Source organism: Colobus angolensis, unplaced genomic scaffold (assembly GCF_000951035.1).
Source record: "Colobus angolensis palliatus isolate OR3802 unplaced genomic scaffold, Cang.pa_1.0 Scaffold315, whole genome shotgun sequence".
NCBI classification, from domain to species: Eukaryota; Metazoa; Chordata; class Mammalia; order Primates; family Cercopithecidae; genus Colobus; species Colobus angolensis.
In genome coordinates, this window is record NW_012116433.1 from 196,772 (window position 1) to 210,942 (window position 14,171).

The 14,171-nt window shown below is 39.7% G+C and overlaps 1 protein-coding gene across 1 annotated transcript in view; it reads left to right on the top strand.

The window, feature by feature from the left end:
• Positions 1-14,171, top strand: part of SOAT1 (sterol O-acyltransferase 1) — a 63,430-nt gene that overhangs the window by 7,651 nt on the left and 41,608 nt on the right. Inside the window, exon 2 of the mRNA XM_011951159.1 lies at positions 1,658-1,783. Coding sequence (XP_011806549.1) covers positions 1,666-1,783 — 118 coding nt within the window. The 5' untranslated portion in view covers positions 1,658-1,665. The remainder of the gene's footprint in view (positions 1-1,657; positions 1,784-14,171) is intronic.

Consider the following 14,171-nt stretch of genomic DNA (forward strand, 5'->3'; position numbering starts at 1 on the left):
TGCAGTGAGCCAAGATCGCACCATTGCACTCCAGCCTGGGCAAAGCGATACTCCTTCTCAACAAATAAATACATAAATAATTGTTTTTCGAGATGTGGTCTTGCTCTGTTGCCCACGCCAGACTCAAAACTCCTGGGTTCAAGCGATCCTCCCTTCTCAGCCTCCCAAGTAGCTGGGACTACAGCTGCTTGCCACCATGCTAGTGAAACACATGGCTTTAGAGTAAACCTTGTACTGTCTTGATATTGATCTTTGTGACTTTGATCATGTTTTTTAGTGCTTAACGTGTCTCACTACTGCCTTCCTGAAAAATTTCTAATTTCTTAGGCCTTTATAGTTTGACTCCTGTCCTCCTTTCTAGTCTTTTCCCTCATCACATTTCTCTGTTACCAACTTTTTTCCCCCAGTAGTTAGTGGTCTTTGTAGTCTGGATTCAACTAATGCCAGTTCAAGTCTGGCTCTGTCATTAGCTGTGTGGTCTTGGGCAAGTTACTGTAATGAGAAGAAAAGGAGACTCTAGTACCTGGAGCTCTGGTGTGCATTTCTATGAATTCAGCTTGTTCAACTGCAGGTGTATTCCTGGTACATGGGTGGAGGACACTGCTAGTAACTACTTTAAATGATTGTCTTCTCATGTGAAAACTGAGGGTAATATTTTTTTTTTCAGAATTGTTGTGAAGATCAAATGAGAAAACTTAAAGCACCTGGCAGGGTCCTTACACTTTGTAGATACTTAAAAATTTGTTTTTGTTGTAGTTCAGTTCAGTCATGGTTCCCTGAACAGGGCTTATAAGGTCCTTGTTTTAATCCTTTCTTGCACATGGAATGCACAGTTCTCATTCTTCAAGACTGTGTCTAAAATACCTTCTTTTCTGTGAAACCTTCACGTCTTCTGCTGATCTCTGCTGTCTCTGAACTTCAGGTATTGTTTTTACCATTGACTTTGTTATTAAATCATACTCCACCTTGTGGCATCTTTGTAGTTACCTGTTACTATTTAATCCTTTTTTTTTTTTTTTTTACATACTTAATGCTTTCTTCAACTAAATTGTTCTTTAAGAGTGGGGTCTATGTTTAAAAAGGGGCTTTGAAACCAGTCAAATTATTTTATAGGACCTGATTTCTTCAAATTTGTTATCTTGAGTATCTTGTACCCAGAAAATGCTTTGAAGTGATTAATGCAAAAGGAAGAGAATATATCATCAAATTTCACCTATCCTAAATATAGTGGTATTGTGAAATTCATGTAAGCCAGATGCTTAGTTCAAAGCTGATATGGTTTGCCTCTGTGTCCCCACACAAGTCTCATCTCTAACTGTAATCGCCACGTGTCAAGGGAGGGACCTGGTGGGAGATGGTTGGATCTTGGGGGCAGTTTCCCCCATGCTGTTCTCGTGATAATGAGGGAGTTCTCGTGAGAGCTGATGGTTTTAAATGTGGCACTTCCTTGCTCTGTCTGTCTTGCTGCCACGAAAGACACGCCTTGCCTCCCCTTGGTCTTCTGCCATGATTGTAAGTTTCCTGAGGCCTTTCCAGCCATGCGGAACTGTGAGACAGTTAAACCTCTTTCCTTTATAAATTACCCAGTCTCAGGTAGTGTCTTTATAGCAGTGTGAAAACGGAGTAATACAAAAGCTTTTTACGCCTTCTTTTCTAGACAATACAATGGTGGGTGAAGAGAAGATGTCTCTAAGAAACCGGCTGTCAAAGTCCAGGGAAAATCCTGAGGAAGATGAAGACCAGAGAAAACCTGCAAAGGAGTCCCTAGAGGCACCTAGTAATGGTAAGGCTTAATGTTTTTTTTTTTTTTTTTAGGTGAATTAGTGAAATAGAGAACAAATACAGTGTTATAGATTAAGTATTGCCATCTCTTTAATTCTTTATTGTAAATAGGTATTGATAGAGTTTTATATGTCTAGTAACAAAGCAATTAGAAAATACGTCCTTTCTTGTTAATGAATCCAGTGGACATCTATTGGTATCTGCTGTGTTTTAGAGACCATTCATTCAGTCACCTAACCTACCAATAATTGCTGAGGTCCCCTGCTGGATGCTGGTGCTATAGCGGTGATCAGTATGGATTTGTTTGCCATTATGGAGCTTCAAGTTAAGTGAATAAGAAAACCTCCAAAATTATACATATAATTAGATTTATCACAGTGTAATATTCTTATAATTAACTACTCTCATAATAGATATAATGAGTAAAATGTGAGTAATTAGCAGGGTGCCTAATCCAGTTCAATACTGAGCTATAAATCTTGGGAGGGGAGTAGTAGTTAGGGAGTTTTATTAGTTCTTGTGTCCACATTTGCTTAATGCCTGACTACGAAGAGGAATACGATAGTCCTTTGTTGTTAAGGTCAAGGTTTATAACTATGAATGATAGACTTGTAAACACAACTCTAATTGATGTCATCTATTGCATCAGGGTATTTTATTTTTGCAGTGACATTTGTAAAGGTTTGATTGCAACAGGGATTTGAAATTTGAGGAGTGTTTAGTTAACAAATAGGTGCGGAACTTTCTGAGACAGGTTGTCTTTGGCATTTCATCTCTTTTCATAAAGAAACAGTTTTATTTTTTTCTACCTAAATTTAACTTAAATATCAACAGCTGGATCCCACCAGGAATGTAAATATTGCTGCTTGAGTTGGCATAATGTTTATTGATAGGCTCTTAGCTATATATGACATATTTATATTGCATATGGGCTAGTTTTAGTGTGATATAAAATGTGAGATTTATGCAAAGGAGGATGAGCCAATACTGGGGAGAATTCTCCTTCCATGATTTAGGGACTTAGTGATAACCCAGCTTGTTTCCCTTGCCTGCATTTTCACACATTAGAAACTTCATACTTGTTTGTTCCTTCCAGTTCTCGAGACAGAAAAGTTATTTTAATTGAAACTTTCTGTCACTGTATGTGATCATTCTCTTTACGTCCCAAGTTTTTAAAAAGATTCTAAATTCTTCTAATTTCTATTATTTTCAGTGTTCTTTATTGTCCTAGTTCATTAAGTTTTAGTCAATCCAGGTTTTAGTGCAGGTGTTAAAAATTGAATTGGTTAGCTTAAATCGAGAAGTATAACAGCCTCTTTGGTTTAATGTAAGTAATGCTAATTTGAAAATATTTCTTCACATATTGTAACATTTGTTAACCTTAGGGAGTAAGTGCTTTGGGAGTAATCCCAAAGTTCTGTGATTATGGGCGTGAGCCACTGCGCCCAGGCTGGTCTAGGTGCCCTTTCTTTCTGTCCTTTTTCTTTTCTTCTTTTTTTGAGACAGTTTTGCTCTTGTTGCCCAGAGTAGAGTGCAATGGCGCAATATTGGCTCACTGCAACCTCTGCCTCCTGGGTTCAAGCCATTCTCCTGCTTCAGCCTCCCAAGTAGCTGGGATTACAAGCATGCGTCACCACGCGCAGATAATTTTGTATTTTTAGTAGAGATGGGGTTTCACTATGTTGGTCAGGCTGGTCTCGAGCTTTTGACCTTAGGTAATCCACCAACCTTAGCCTCCCAAAGTGCTGGAATTACAGGTGTGAGCCACCATGCCCAGCACTTTTTCTCCTTTTTCTTCCCCTCTTCCTCCTTCTTTGTTTCTTCCCTTTTCCCCCATCCGCTTCTCTTCCTTTTTCCTTCCATTCCTCCTAAGTTTTTTTTTTTTTTTTTTGAGACAGTTTCACTTTGTCGCCTAGGCTGGAGTGGTGCAATCTTGGCTTACTGTGACCTTCACCTCCCAGACCCAATTGATCCTCCTGCCTCAGCCTCCTGAGTAGCTGGGATAAAGTCATGTGCCACCACGCCCAGCTAATATTTGTATTTTAATAGAGTCGGGGCTTCAATATGTTGACCAGACTGGTCTCGAACTCTGGCAAGTGATCTGACCTCCCAAAGCACTGGTATTACAGGCATGAGCCACCATGCAGGTCTCCATTCCTTTTAATTTTTTAGTAATATATTTGCGTACTAATAAAGTCACCATTTTAAAGTTTACAATTCAGTGGTTGCTAATATATTTACAAGGTTGTAGAACCATCACTGCTGCTTAATTCCAAAACATTTTTATCACCCCAGAAAGAAGTCCCATTCCTCTCTTAGCCTCTAGCAACCACTAATATACTTCCTGTCACTTTGGATTTGCTTGATCTGGGCATTTCTTATAAGGGGATTCGTAGAACATGTGGCCTTTGTGTCTGGCTGCTTGAGCTTAGCATAATGTTTTCCATGTTTGTTTGGTTTTTTTATTTGAGGCGGGATCTTGCTCTGCTGTCCAGGCTGGAGTGTAGTGGCTGTTCACAGGCATGATTATAGCACATTGCAGCCTCGATCTCCTGGCCTCAAGTGATCTTCCTTCCTCAGCCTCCTGAGCAGTGTGTTTTAAGATGTATCAGTACTTCATTTTTTTTTTTTGTGGCTGAATAATATTTCATTGTATAGGTATGATACAGTTTGCTTATCTGTCAGTTGATATTTATTTTGGGAGTTATGAATTTATAATGATTGGCTCTTATGAATAATGCTATGAACATTTGTGTAGAAGCTTATGGAATATATGTTTTCAGTTCTCTTGGGTATATATGTAAGAGTTGAGTTGCTGAGTCATGGTAAATGTATGTTTAACTTTTTGAGGAACTGCTATAGTTTGCCAAACCAGCTACTCCTTGTGTTCCCACCAGCAATGTATGAGGGTTCCAATTTCTCCACATCCTCACCAAGACTTGTTATTATCTGTCTTTTGGTGATAGCCTTCCAGCCAGCAGATTAATAATCTGGTGTCAGTTAAGCACCTTTGATCTAAATGTGAGACAGTGTACCAGGTTTGTTAATAGGGAGCTTGAAGTTGGTGTGCATAAGATACCCAAATAGAAAACAATCTTTTGTTATAAATAGAAGCTAAGTGAGTTATAGTAACCAAGTAGAGACTGATGGGGTGGGGGGAGCCCTTGCTTTAGAATGGAGGAAAGTCTCACTGAAGTAGATTTGGAGTTTGGCCTTTGAGATAAGAAGACTGGGAAAGGGCTTTCAATCCACAGAGGTATGCGTTTGTAAAGACTTTAAGACAGTACAGTGTTGTGTGTGTGGTGTTTGTTTGCTTTTAGAGAGGATGAGGGGTAGGTAGTACAGATGGATTTGTGGTTGGTTTTCATGGATAGGAATATAGAGCAAATTGGAAAGGCCAGAAGTAAGTAAGAAGATAAGGCTCCAACAGCCTCTCGGTACCTAGCCAACTGCCCTGACAGCCGGTGGATAGTGGCCCTTGCTGGGGACCCTCCAGTGGGCCCAGGAGGACAAAAGTGGCTTTAAATTTGACACATGCACATTGAAGCAAGTCAAAGGACTTGATGTGAAGCATAGAAGCAGATAGTGCCAAATAGCAAGCTGTAATTGGTATACATTTGATGAGTGGGGCAGTATTTCCTTCTTTTACTGCTGCTGAGGTGGTGGAAATTAGCTAAATTCATTGTAAAATGGCACACACTGAAGGTATTTGTTAATGAGGGTTCCAGAAGCGTTAGAAGTAGCACCACCATATGCTGACTTAGACCAAGTATTTCAAGGAGTCACAAATACTAGTGTGGCAAAGCAGAGAGGATTGTTGGAGTAGGAAATAATAAAGACATTTCCTTTTCAAAACCAGCACATCTCAACCTTTTTCAGTCAACTCCCTTTAAACCTCTGGCACTAAAAACAGTGCCTTGCATACTTAATGTTAAATGAAAGACGTCTAGGTTTTCTGGATTTAGAAAGACCACCTTTAATACCTCAAAATGAAGACATCTGTGCAGTTGGCAGATGTGAGTGAAAACACCGTTTGCCAAAACAGACGGCTGGTCAGAAATGATTGTATACCTGAAAAGAAATGGTCAGTGTTCGATTACTGTAGCATTCTGGATGCTTAATAGGGGCTCTGGTTTTGTTGTAAAGGTGATGTCAGTTCTCAGAAATACCATGTCGACATGTTCTATGTGGTGACTTGCATCTGTAGTCTGAGCTGCTTGGGAGGACCATTTGAGCCTAGGAGCTGGAGTCCAGCCTAGGCAACATAGTGAGACCCCATCTCTTAAAAGAAATGATCTTAACTACTGGAAGATTTGCAGACTTAAAAAAAAAAAAAAAAGGACTCGAAGTCTTACTGTATATGTTATTGCCTGATGACCTACCTATGTTAATGATTTTGGACAAATCTTACAGCTTGCCAGTGCTTAGGTTGCCTTTTATGCAAAGTCAAGGATAGCCAATATGAAAGCACTTTCTGCGTGTATGGCACTGTGTTCATTAAGGTATTATCTTATTGGCAGTGCTGCCGACTCTTCTGTCCCAGTTCCTAAGGTAGCTTTTATAATCTTCTGTTGTATATCAACTGAGAATTATAATCTACATGAAATCCTCTAATATTCCTACCAGTAATTATCTCTTGATTTAAAACAAGATGATATGATGTTGTAACAGTTCAGTGGTAATAAGGCAAGTTATCTTCTTGCATATGTAGTTAGCCTACACAGTTGATACAGACGTGGTGATAAAAGAAAAATAAGCCAAGGTTACTCTAGTTGAGTAATATAGTTCCCAGATGGCCGGGCACGGTGGCTCGCGCCTGTAATCCCACCACTTTGGGAGGCCGAGGCGGGCGGGTCACTTGAGGTCAGGAGTTCGAGACTAGCCTGACCAACATGATAAAACCCTGTCTCTACTAAAAATACAAAAATCAGCTGGGCGTGGTGGTGGGTGCCTGTAATCCAAGCTACTCAGGAGGCTGAGGCAGTAGAATCGCTTGAACCCGGGAGACGGAGGTTGCAGTGAGCCGAGACCGCGCCACTGCACTCCAGCCTGAGCGACAGAGTAAGACTCTGTCTTAAAAAAAAAAAAAAAAAAAAAGTTTGGTTTTATTAAACAAATTGCTAAAATGTGAATATAAATTTTTTTATATTTTAAAGTAATACTCATTGAAAAAATTCAAACATCATAGAAAGTTATTAAGTAATACTTCCTCCCTCAAGTAACATTTTTTTTTTTTTACATGTGGGATCATATTTAAGATCTCATCTGCAATTTGTTTCTTCTATACTTTGTAAGTCTCAGATATCTTTTCATTTAGTATATGTAATTCTTTTAAATACCTGTGTAGTATTTCTGCTGTACAGATGCTTGGCGGTTTATTTAACTTGTCCCTTATTGATGGAAACTTAGGTTGTTTCCAGAGTTGCAGTATTACAGACAGTGCTACAGAGAGCATTACTGAAACAGCATCATTGCTTACTTGTACTGGTGTACCTATAGGATACATTCTTTTTTTTTTGAGACGGAGTCTCGTTCTGTCGCCCAAGCTGGAGTGCAGTGGCGCGATCTCGGCTCACTGCAACCTCCGCCTCCCTGGTTCAAGCGATTCTCCTGTCTCAGCTTCCTGAGTAGCTAGGATTACAGGGGCACGCCACCGTGCCTGGCTAATTTTTGTATTTTTAGTAGAGACAGGGTTTCACCATGTTGGTCAGGCTGGTCTCGAACTCCTGACCTACTGTGCTGCCTGCCTCAGTCTCCCAAAGTGCTAGGATTACAGGCGTGATCCACTGTACCCGGCCAGGATACACTCTTAAAAGTGATATTGCTAGATCAAAGGGCTTTTGCATTTAAAATTTAGATATTATCAAATTTCCTTTAAAAAATGTTATGCCACTTTGTATTCCTATCTATACTGTTTCACCACACTCTTTACAATAATCTTACCAGTCTTTTAAAATTCCTGATTTGATGGGTGAAAGACAGTATACATATAGCATAAATTTGTTCTCATGAATTTTAAGTGAGGTGTGGAAATTTTTTCATATTTATTGACCATGTTTTTTTTCTTTAAAAGTCCTGTTCATATCCTTTGCTCGCTTTTATTCCTTATCTGGTGGTTATTATTTTTAAGAGCTTTTTCTATGTTAAAGAAATTAATCCTTTGATTGTGTACTTTGAATATTTTCTAACTAGTGATTTGTCTTTTGACTTTGCTTATGTATGTATGCTTTGCCATGTTTTGTTTTTATATATCAGATATTCTTTTAATTGGTATAGTGTTTTTTTTGTTTTGTTTTGTTTTTGTTTTTTGAGATGGAGTCTCGCTCTGTTGCCCAGGCTGGAGTGGAGTGCAATGGCATGATCTTGGCGCACTGCAGCCTCTGCCTCCCCGGGTTCAAGCAGTTCTCCTACCTTAGCCCCCTGAGTAACTGGGATTACAGGCATGTGCCACCATGCCCCACTAATTTTTGTATTTTTGGTAGAGACAGGGTTTCACCACATAGCCAGGCTGGTCTCGAACTGCTGACCTCAAGTGATCCACCCACCTCAGCATCCCAAAGTACTGGGATTACAGGCATGAGCCACCACGCCTGGCTGCTTATAGGTTTTTTTGATCACGCTTAGAAATCATTCAAGATTATGAAAAAAAGAAAACATGACTTTTGTTTACTTTTGTGGTGTTTTATATTGACATATTTGATCCACGTGAAATTTATTTTTGAGTGATGCATTCATCATTGGGGAATCTAAATTTTTAGTTTTCCAAAATGGCTAGCTAGTTGTTTGAACACTAACTATTAAGTCTCTGTTTCTGTATGAACATATACTAATCCACATTTCTAGCTCAGATTCCATTTTTCTGAAGTAGTGCAGACATGTGAGTAGTTGAGAACTTTGTAAAGTTTTCGTGGTCAGTGGAGCAATAGACGATTTCAGTTGGATTTTACTGTCTTCCCTTTTATTATTAAGATTGAAAAGTGATTGACTCAAGAAATACTCCCAAGCCTAACCATACTAAGGACATAAATGATTTTTCAAGTGACTTTTGTATTGCTTTGTGGAGAAGAAAGTGAAGCTGGAATGTAGGTGTTCTAAGACATGGTCAGTAAGAGTTTTTTAGAAAGCAATCAGGATTTAAAAATGAGTTTGAATTTCTAGGCAATAAACTAGTCAGTGCCTACACGTTAGCTAGTTCTGTTCTTGCCACAAGTAGATGAAGATAACATTTGTTAAAAGAACTGAAACTTGAAAATTGGTTATTAGTCACTGATTAGTATTCCTTAGTCATCTTTAGGAGTATAATCACATAGGTTGGCTGGCTTTTTTTTTTTTTTTTTTAATGCTAGGGGTCAGAAGACATGGATTTCTTCAGGCTCAGTTACTTATTGGCCATGTGACAGTGTGCAAGATGTTTAATTTCTTTGAATCTCAGTTTCTTTATCTTAAAAGTAGAAATGAGGCCAGATTGGTGGCTCACGCTTGTAATCCAAGCACTTTGGGGGCTGAGGTGGAAGGATTGCTTGAGGCCAGGAATTTAAGACCAGTCTGGGCAACATAGCAAGACCCCATCTTTACAAAAATAAAGTAAAGTAGGTGGGCATGGTAACATGAGCCTGTAGCCCACGCTACTCAGGAGGCTGAGGTGGGAGGATTGCTTGAGCCCAGGAGTTAGAGGTCACAGTGAGCTGGGATTGCACCATTGCACTCCAGCCTGGGTGACAGAGCAAGACTATATGTTAAAATTTGTAGCAGATTTAACAAGGATGGGGATTTAGAAATTTGGAGGCCGTAATGTCTTCAGGGAAAGAAGAGTTGCAGAAATGGATGGAAAATATTGGCTAGCAAGAAAGCAAAGATAAGAAGTGTAAACTTCTTTCTCGGAACATTTTATATTAGAAGGAAAAGTACAGCATGTCATGAGGGTTAAGTGATCTTCAAAAGGACTGTTTTTTTTTTTTTTAAATCATTTCTCAAATTTCAGTTATGTTGCCATATTACTATTACTATGTAACTTTAAAAAATTCACTTAAAAATTTATTTTCAACCTAAGTAATAAGTTGTTAAATCATAGGTTTGATGTTCAGTTACTTATTTTTTTTAAAACTAATTTATTTATTTATTTATTTATTTATTTATTTTTATTTTTTTTAAGACGGAGTCTCGCTCTGTCGCCCAGGCTGGAGTGCAGTGGCTGGATCTCCGCTCACTGCAAGCTCTGCCTCCCGGGTTTATGCCATTCTTCTGCCTCAGTGTCCCGAGTAGCTGGGACTACAGGCGCCCACCACCTCACCCGGCCAGTTTTTTTGTATTTTTTAGTAGAGACGGTGTTTTGCCGGGTTAGCCAGGATGGTCTTGGTCTCCTGACCTTGTGATCTGCCCGTCTCGGCCTCCCAAAGTGCTGGGATTACAGGCTTGAGCCACCGCGCCCGGCCTTAAAACAAATTTAATAAGTAATACTTGATAAGTAAGTGTTAGGAGAACCACAGATTTTATTTTCGATATAATTGATGACATCCATGTCATAATTTCTGAAACATTTTTAAAGAACAAATTGTCTCAGAAATGTAAATGTGGACAATATTACTGACTCAGTGGGTTGAACTTTCTGAATAGGGAAAGATCAAGATAATAATAGTTTGCAGGGTTAGTCTTGAAAAAGAGATGGGCTACTCTTTCCTGTGACACAGAAATGTTGCAGAAGAGGGTGAAAGACAGCGAAAATTAAGAAACATAGAAGACATTTAAGGATTGGTAGCAAAACTGAACAACTAAAAAGTTACTTGGTGGGGCTGGGACTTGAAAATGGAAACGGTTTCGAAACACTTTTGTGAGGAATGTTACAGAAATTCATCAAGAGGCAAAGACAAAGACTGCATATTTTCATTGCAGGCCTGCCTGAGGCTTGACAGCAGCAGTTTAGAATGGGCCCATTTTCCTAATTTTTTCTGTAGTGCATGGCAATTTGGAATCAGAAAGCAGATAGCAGGTAATATCTGGAGTCAGTGTGTGGCATGGTGGGTCCAGGAAATTGGTGGTGGTGATAAGGGACAGATAGAAATAATGACAGAGGGTTAGTAAGTCCATTCTGGTTGAGAAAACTAGAAAACCAAAACAATGACTTCTATCAGAAGAGAAACTGTCTCTTTCCCTGTCTTTCTCTTTAGCGATGAAACCTTCCCTAGAAATTCCACAACAGACTTCTTATGTCTCACTGGCCAGAGTTAGATTACAATTTACGCCAGCTATCTACCTTTTGCCTCTCCAGTCTTTTCTACCCTACTTTGTTTCCTGGGAGACTAACCTTAAGAACTGCAACAGTAGTCTCCAGTGCCCTGTGTGGTTCTGGTAGGCTTGGCCAGTGGGGGAACTTCAGGAGATCTAAGAGCAGAGAGTAAGGTGGGTGTGTTTGTAACTAAGTTTCTCTCCCTGGTAGGTAACCATCGCTCCTTTCTAATATTTCTCTCCAAAGAGTTCTCTCTGGGTTCCACTAACCCTTTCCCCCCTTTGCCCTTTCTGGCCTCAGGATAGTAACAGCTTTCATGATGTTTATTACTAGCCCTAGAATTCCATATCATCCTTACCATCCTTTGTTGGTTTTCTTAAACTCTGACCACACACTTACAAAAAGGACCTCTTTAAATTTTTCCCAGTCAATAAGCTTGAGTGGGTCATCTCTTTGCTACCTGATACTCAGCCCCATTTTTAAGTCAGTTTTTGGCAAAGGCAGTGACATGCATGTCCTCATTTGGGAAGCAACCATCAGTGTTCACCATAGCTGTGTTGTATTATAAAAAATAATGTGTACGTACTTGTCTGTTTTATTTGCCAACCAGATTTACGGTAAACTTGGCCATCTAGAACAAAGTTGGCAAATGTGGCTATGTTCATTCGTTTGTGTTTGTAGTGCTTTCTCATGCTGCAACAGTGGAGTTGAGTAGTTGTTACATAGTTGCAGACTATACTGCCCTTTATGGAAAAAGTTTTCTGACTCCTGATCTAGAATTACGTTGTTTAATATGGCTGCCACTAGAAGTACACTGTTTAATATAGTCTGGTTGAGCACTTGAAATGTGGCTAGTCTGGATTGAGAAACACTATAGTTGTAATATGTCAGATTTCAGAGACTTACTTGCACCAGTTTCTTTTTACTTTTTAATGTGACTTCTAAACATTTTAAAATTACACACGGTGATTCACATTATATATATATATATTTTTTTGTTTTGTTTTGTTTTTAGACAGAGTTTTGCTCTCGTTGCCCAGGCTGGAGTGCAGTGGTGCAATCTCGACTCACCGCAACCTCTGCCTCCCAGGTTCAAATGATTCTCTTGCCTCAGCCTCCCAGGTAGCCGGGATTACAGGCATGCTCCACCACGCCTGTCTAATTTTGTATTTTTAGTAGAGACGGGGTTTCTCCATATTGGTCAGGCTGGTCTCCATGTTGGTTAGACCTCATGATCACATGAGGTCACCCGACCTCAGGTGATCCGCCTGCCTTGACCTCCCAAAGTACTGGGATTACAGGTGTGAGCCACTACACCCAGCCACACATTATGTGTTTATAGGACAATACTGATCAGGAATGTAACTGGTGGCCTAGAAAGTAAGTAGATAAACTTCCCTTAGACAAAAGCCTATTAAATACAATATTGTCAAGAAAAGAGAGCATGGCATTTAGAGGCATCTGACTGAGCTTTAGGCCTCAGAAAAATCCAACAAGTCTTCATGGCTTCATTCCTTTGCCTGGAATAATGTTTCTAGCATTTGTTCACCATAATTTTTCTTTATTATTTGAGACTCAGTTCAAATATTGACTCCTCTGCAAAAGCCTCCTACACGCCTCATTCTTCCACAGTGCTTCTCTGTATTGTCCTTTTCCCTATTTGTAGTTTTCTCCTGAGATCCTGAAGGGAGGGTTTGCCCCGCATGTATTGGGTCCTCAGTGGGCTTTTACTTAATGCATGAGTACATAAATTGAGTAAATTAGTTACCAATTTAACAAGCCTGATTATTTGTCTCTTCTGTGTAACTTTGGCAGTAAATCGACTATAGTAATAGAAGTGTAGGATTGTTAGGGAGAGCACTGTGGAAGCAGCCTAGGTAGAAAGGCACAGCTCCCTGGGGCTGTTGAGTGGGGCCTGATTGCGCTCTACATTTCCGGTTTTGTTAAAGGTATCACTATAATAGTATAGTACAACAGTGGATCACTCTTACTTGTCCTGAAGATTATGTAGGGTAAAGTACATTTTTGTTTTATTTTTTGTAGGGAATGGGAGTCTTGCTTTGTTGCTCAGGCTGGTCTCAAACTCCTGGCTTCAAGTGACCCTCCTGTCTCAGTCTCACAAAGTGCTAGGATAATAATAGGTGTGAGCCAGCATGCCTGAAGTCTGGTGTTTTTTTTTTTTTAGGGTGGCAAAGCATTCATAATTTTACAAAAATTTTCATCAAAACTGGTTAAAATAAGATTTTTGACGTGTCAAGGAATAAATTTTAAACATGCCCATTAAATATAGTAGGTTTTAAAAGAGATAGCATTTATTCATGAAGATAAATATTGCAAGCCTAATTTTTTTAGAAATCAGAAAGTTAGGGGGAAAAATGTTGAATAGTTTTCCTTATGGAATTATGTGGGGTTCTATTAAGTTTCAGATAGCAAATAACTGACTCCTAGCGTTAGCAATTAGTGTGTTACTAGAGGTAAGGCAAATAATTCAGAAATGACATCACCCTCAGTCCTGGCTTATCATTGTTTCAGGGTCAGTGTTCTAGAACTTGAGAAGCCTTGAGTTGAGTGCTGGTAAATAGTTCTTCAAATCATTGGATATGGGTGGGGATGGTGGCTCATCCTTGTAATCCCAACAATTTCAGAGGCCAAGGCATGGGGATTGCTGGAGGCCAGGAGTTCAAGACCAGCCTGGGCAACATAGCAAGGCTCTGTCTTTACAAAAAATTTTTTTTAAAAAATTAGGTGGGCGTGGTGGCACATGAGTGTGGTGGCATGTGCCTGTAGTCCTAGCTACTTGGGAGGCTGAGGTGGGAGGATCCCTTGAGCCTAGGAGTTCCAGGCCGCAGTGAGCTATCATCATGCCATAGCCACTGCCCCCTTGCCTGGGCAACAGAGTGAGAACCTGTCTCAAAAAAAAAAAAAAAAAAAAAAAAACTGTGAATATTAGCTTTTAGGCATTCTTTTGACTTTTTTTTTGACATTTTGTCTTCATTTATTTGTGAAATAGTTTATTTATGAAACCATGGTCTGGTCATAGAACTAAATTAAAAATATATTCATAAAACTCACTGAGGCCGGGCGCGGTGGCTCAAGCCTGTAATCCCAGCACTTTGGGAGGCCGAGACGGGCGGATCACGAGGTCAGGAGATCGAGACCATCCTGG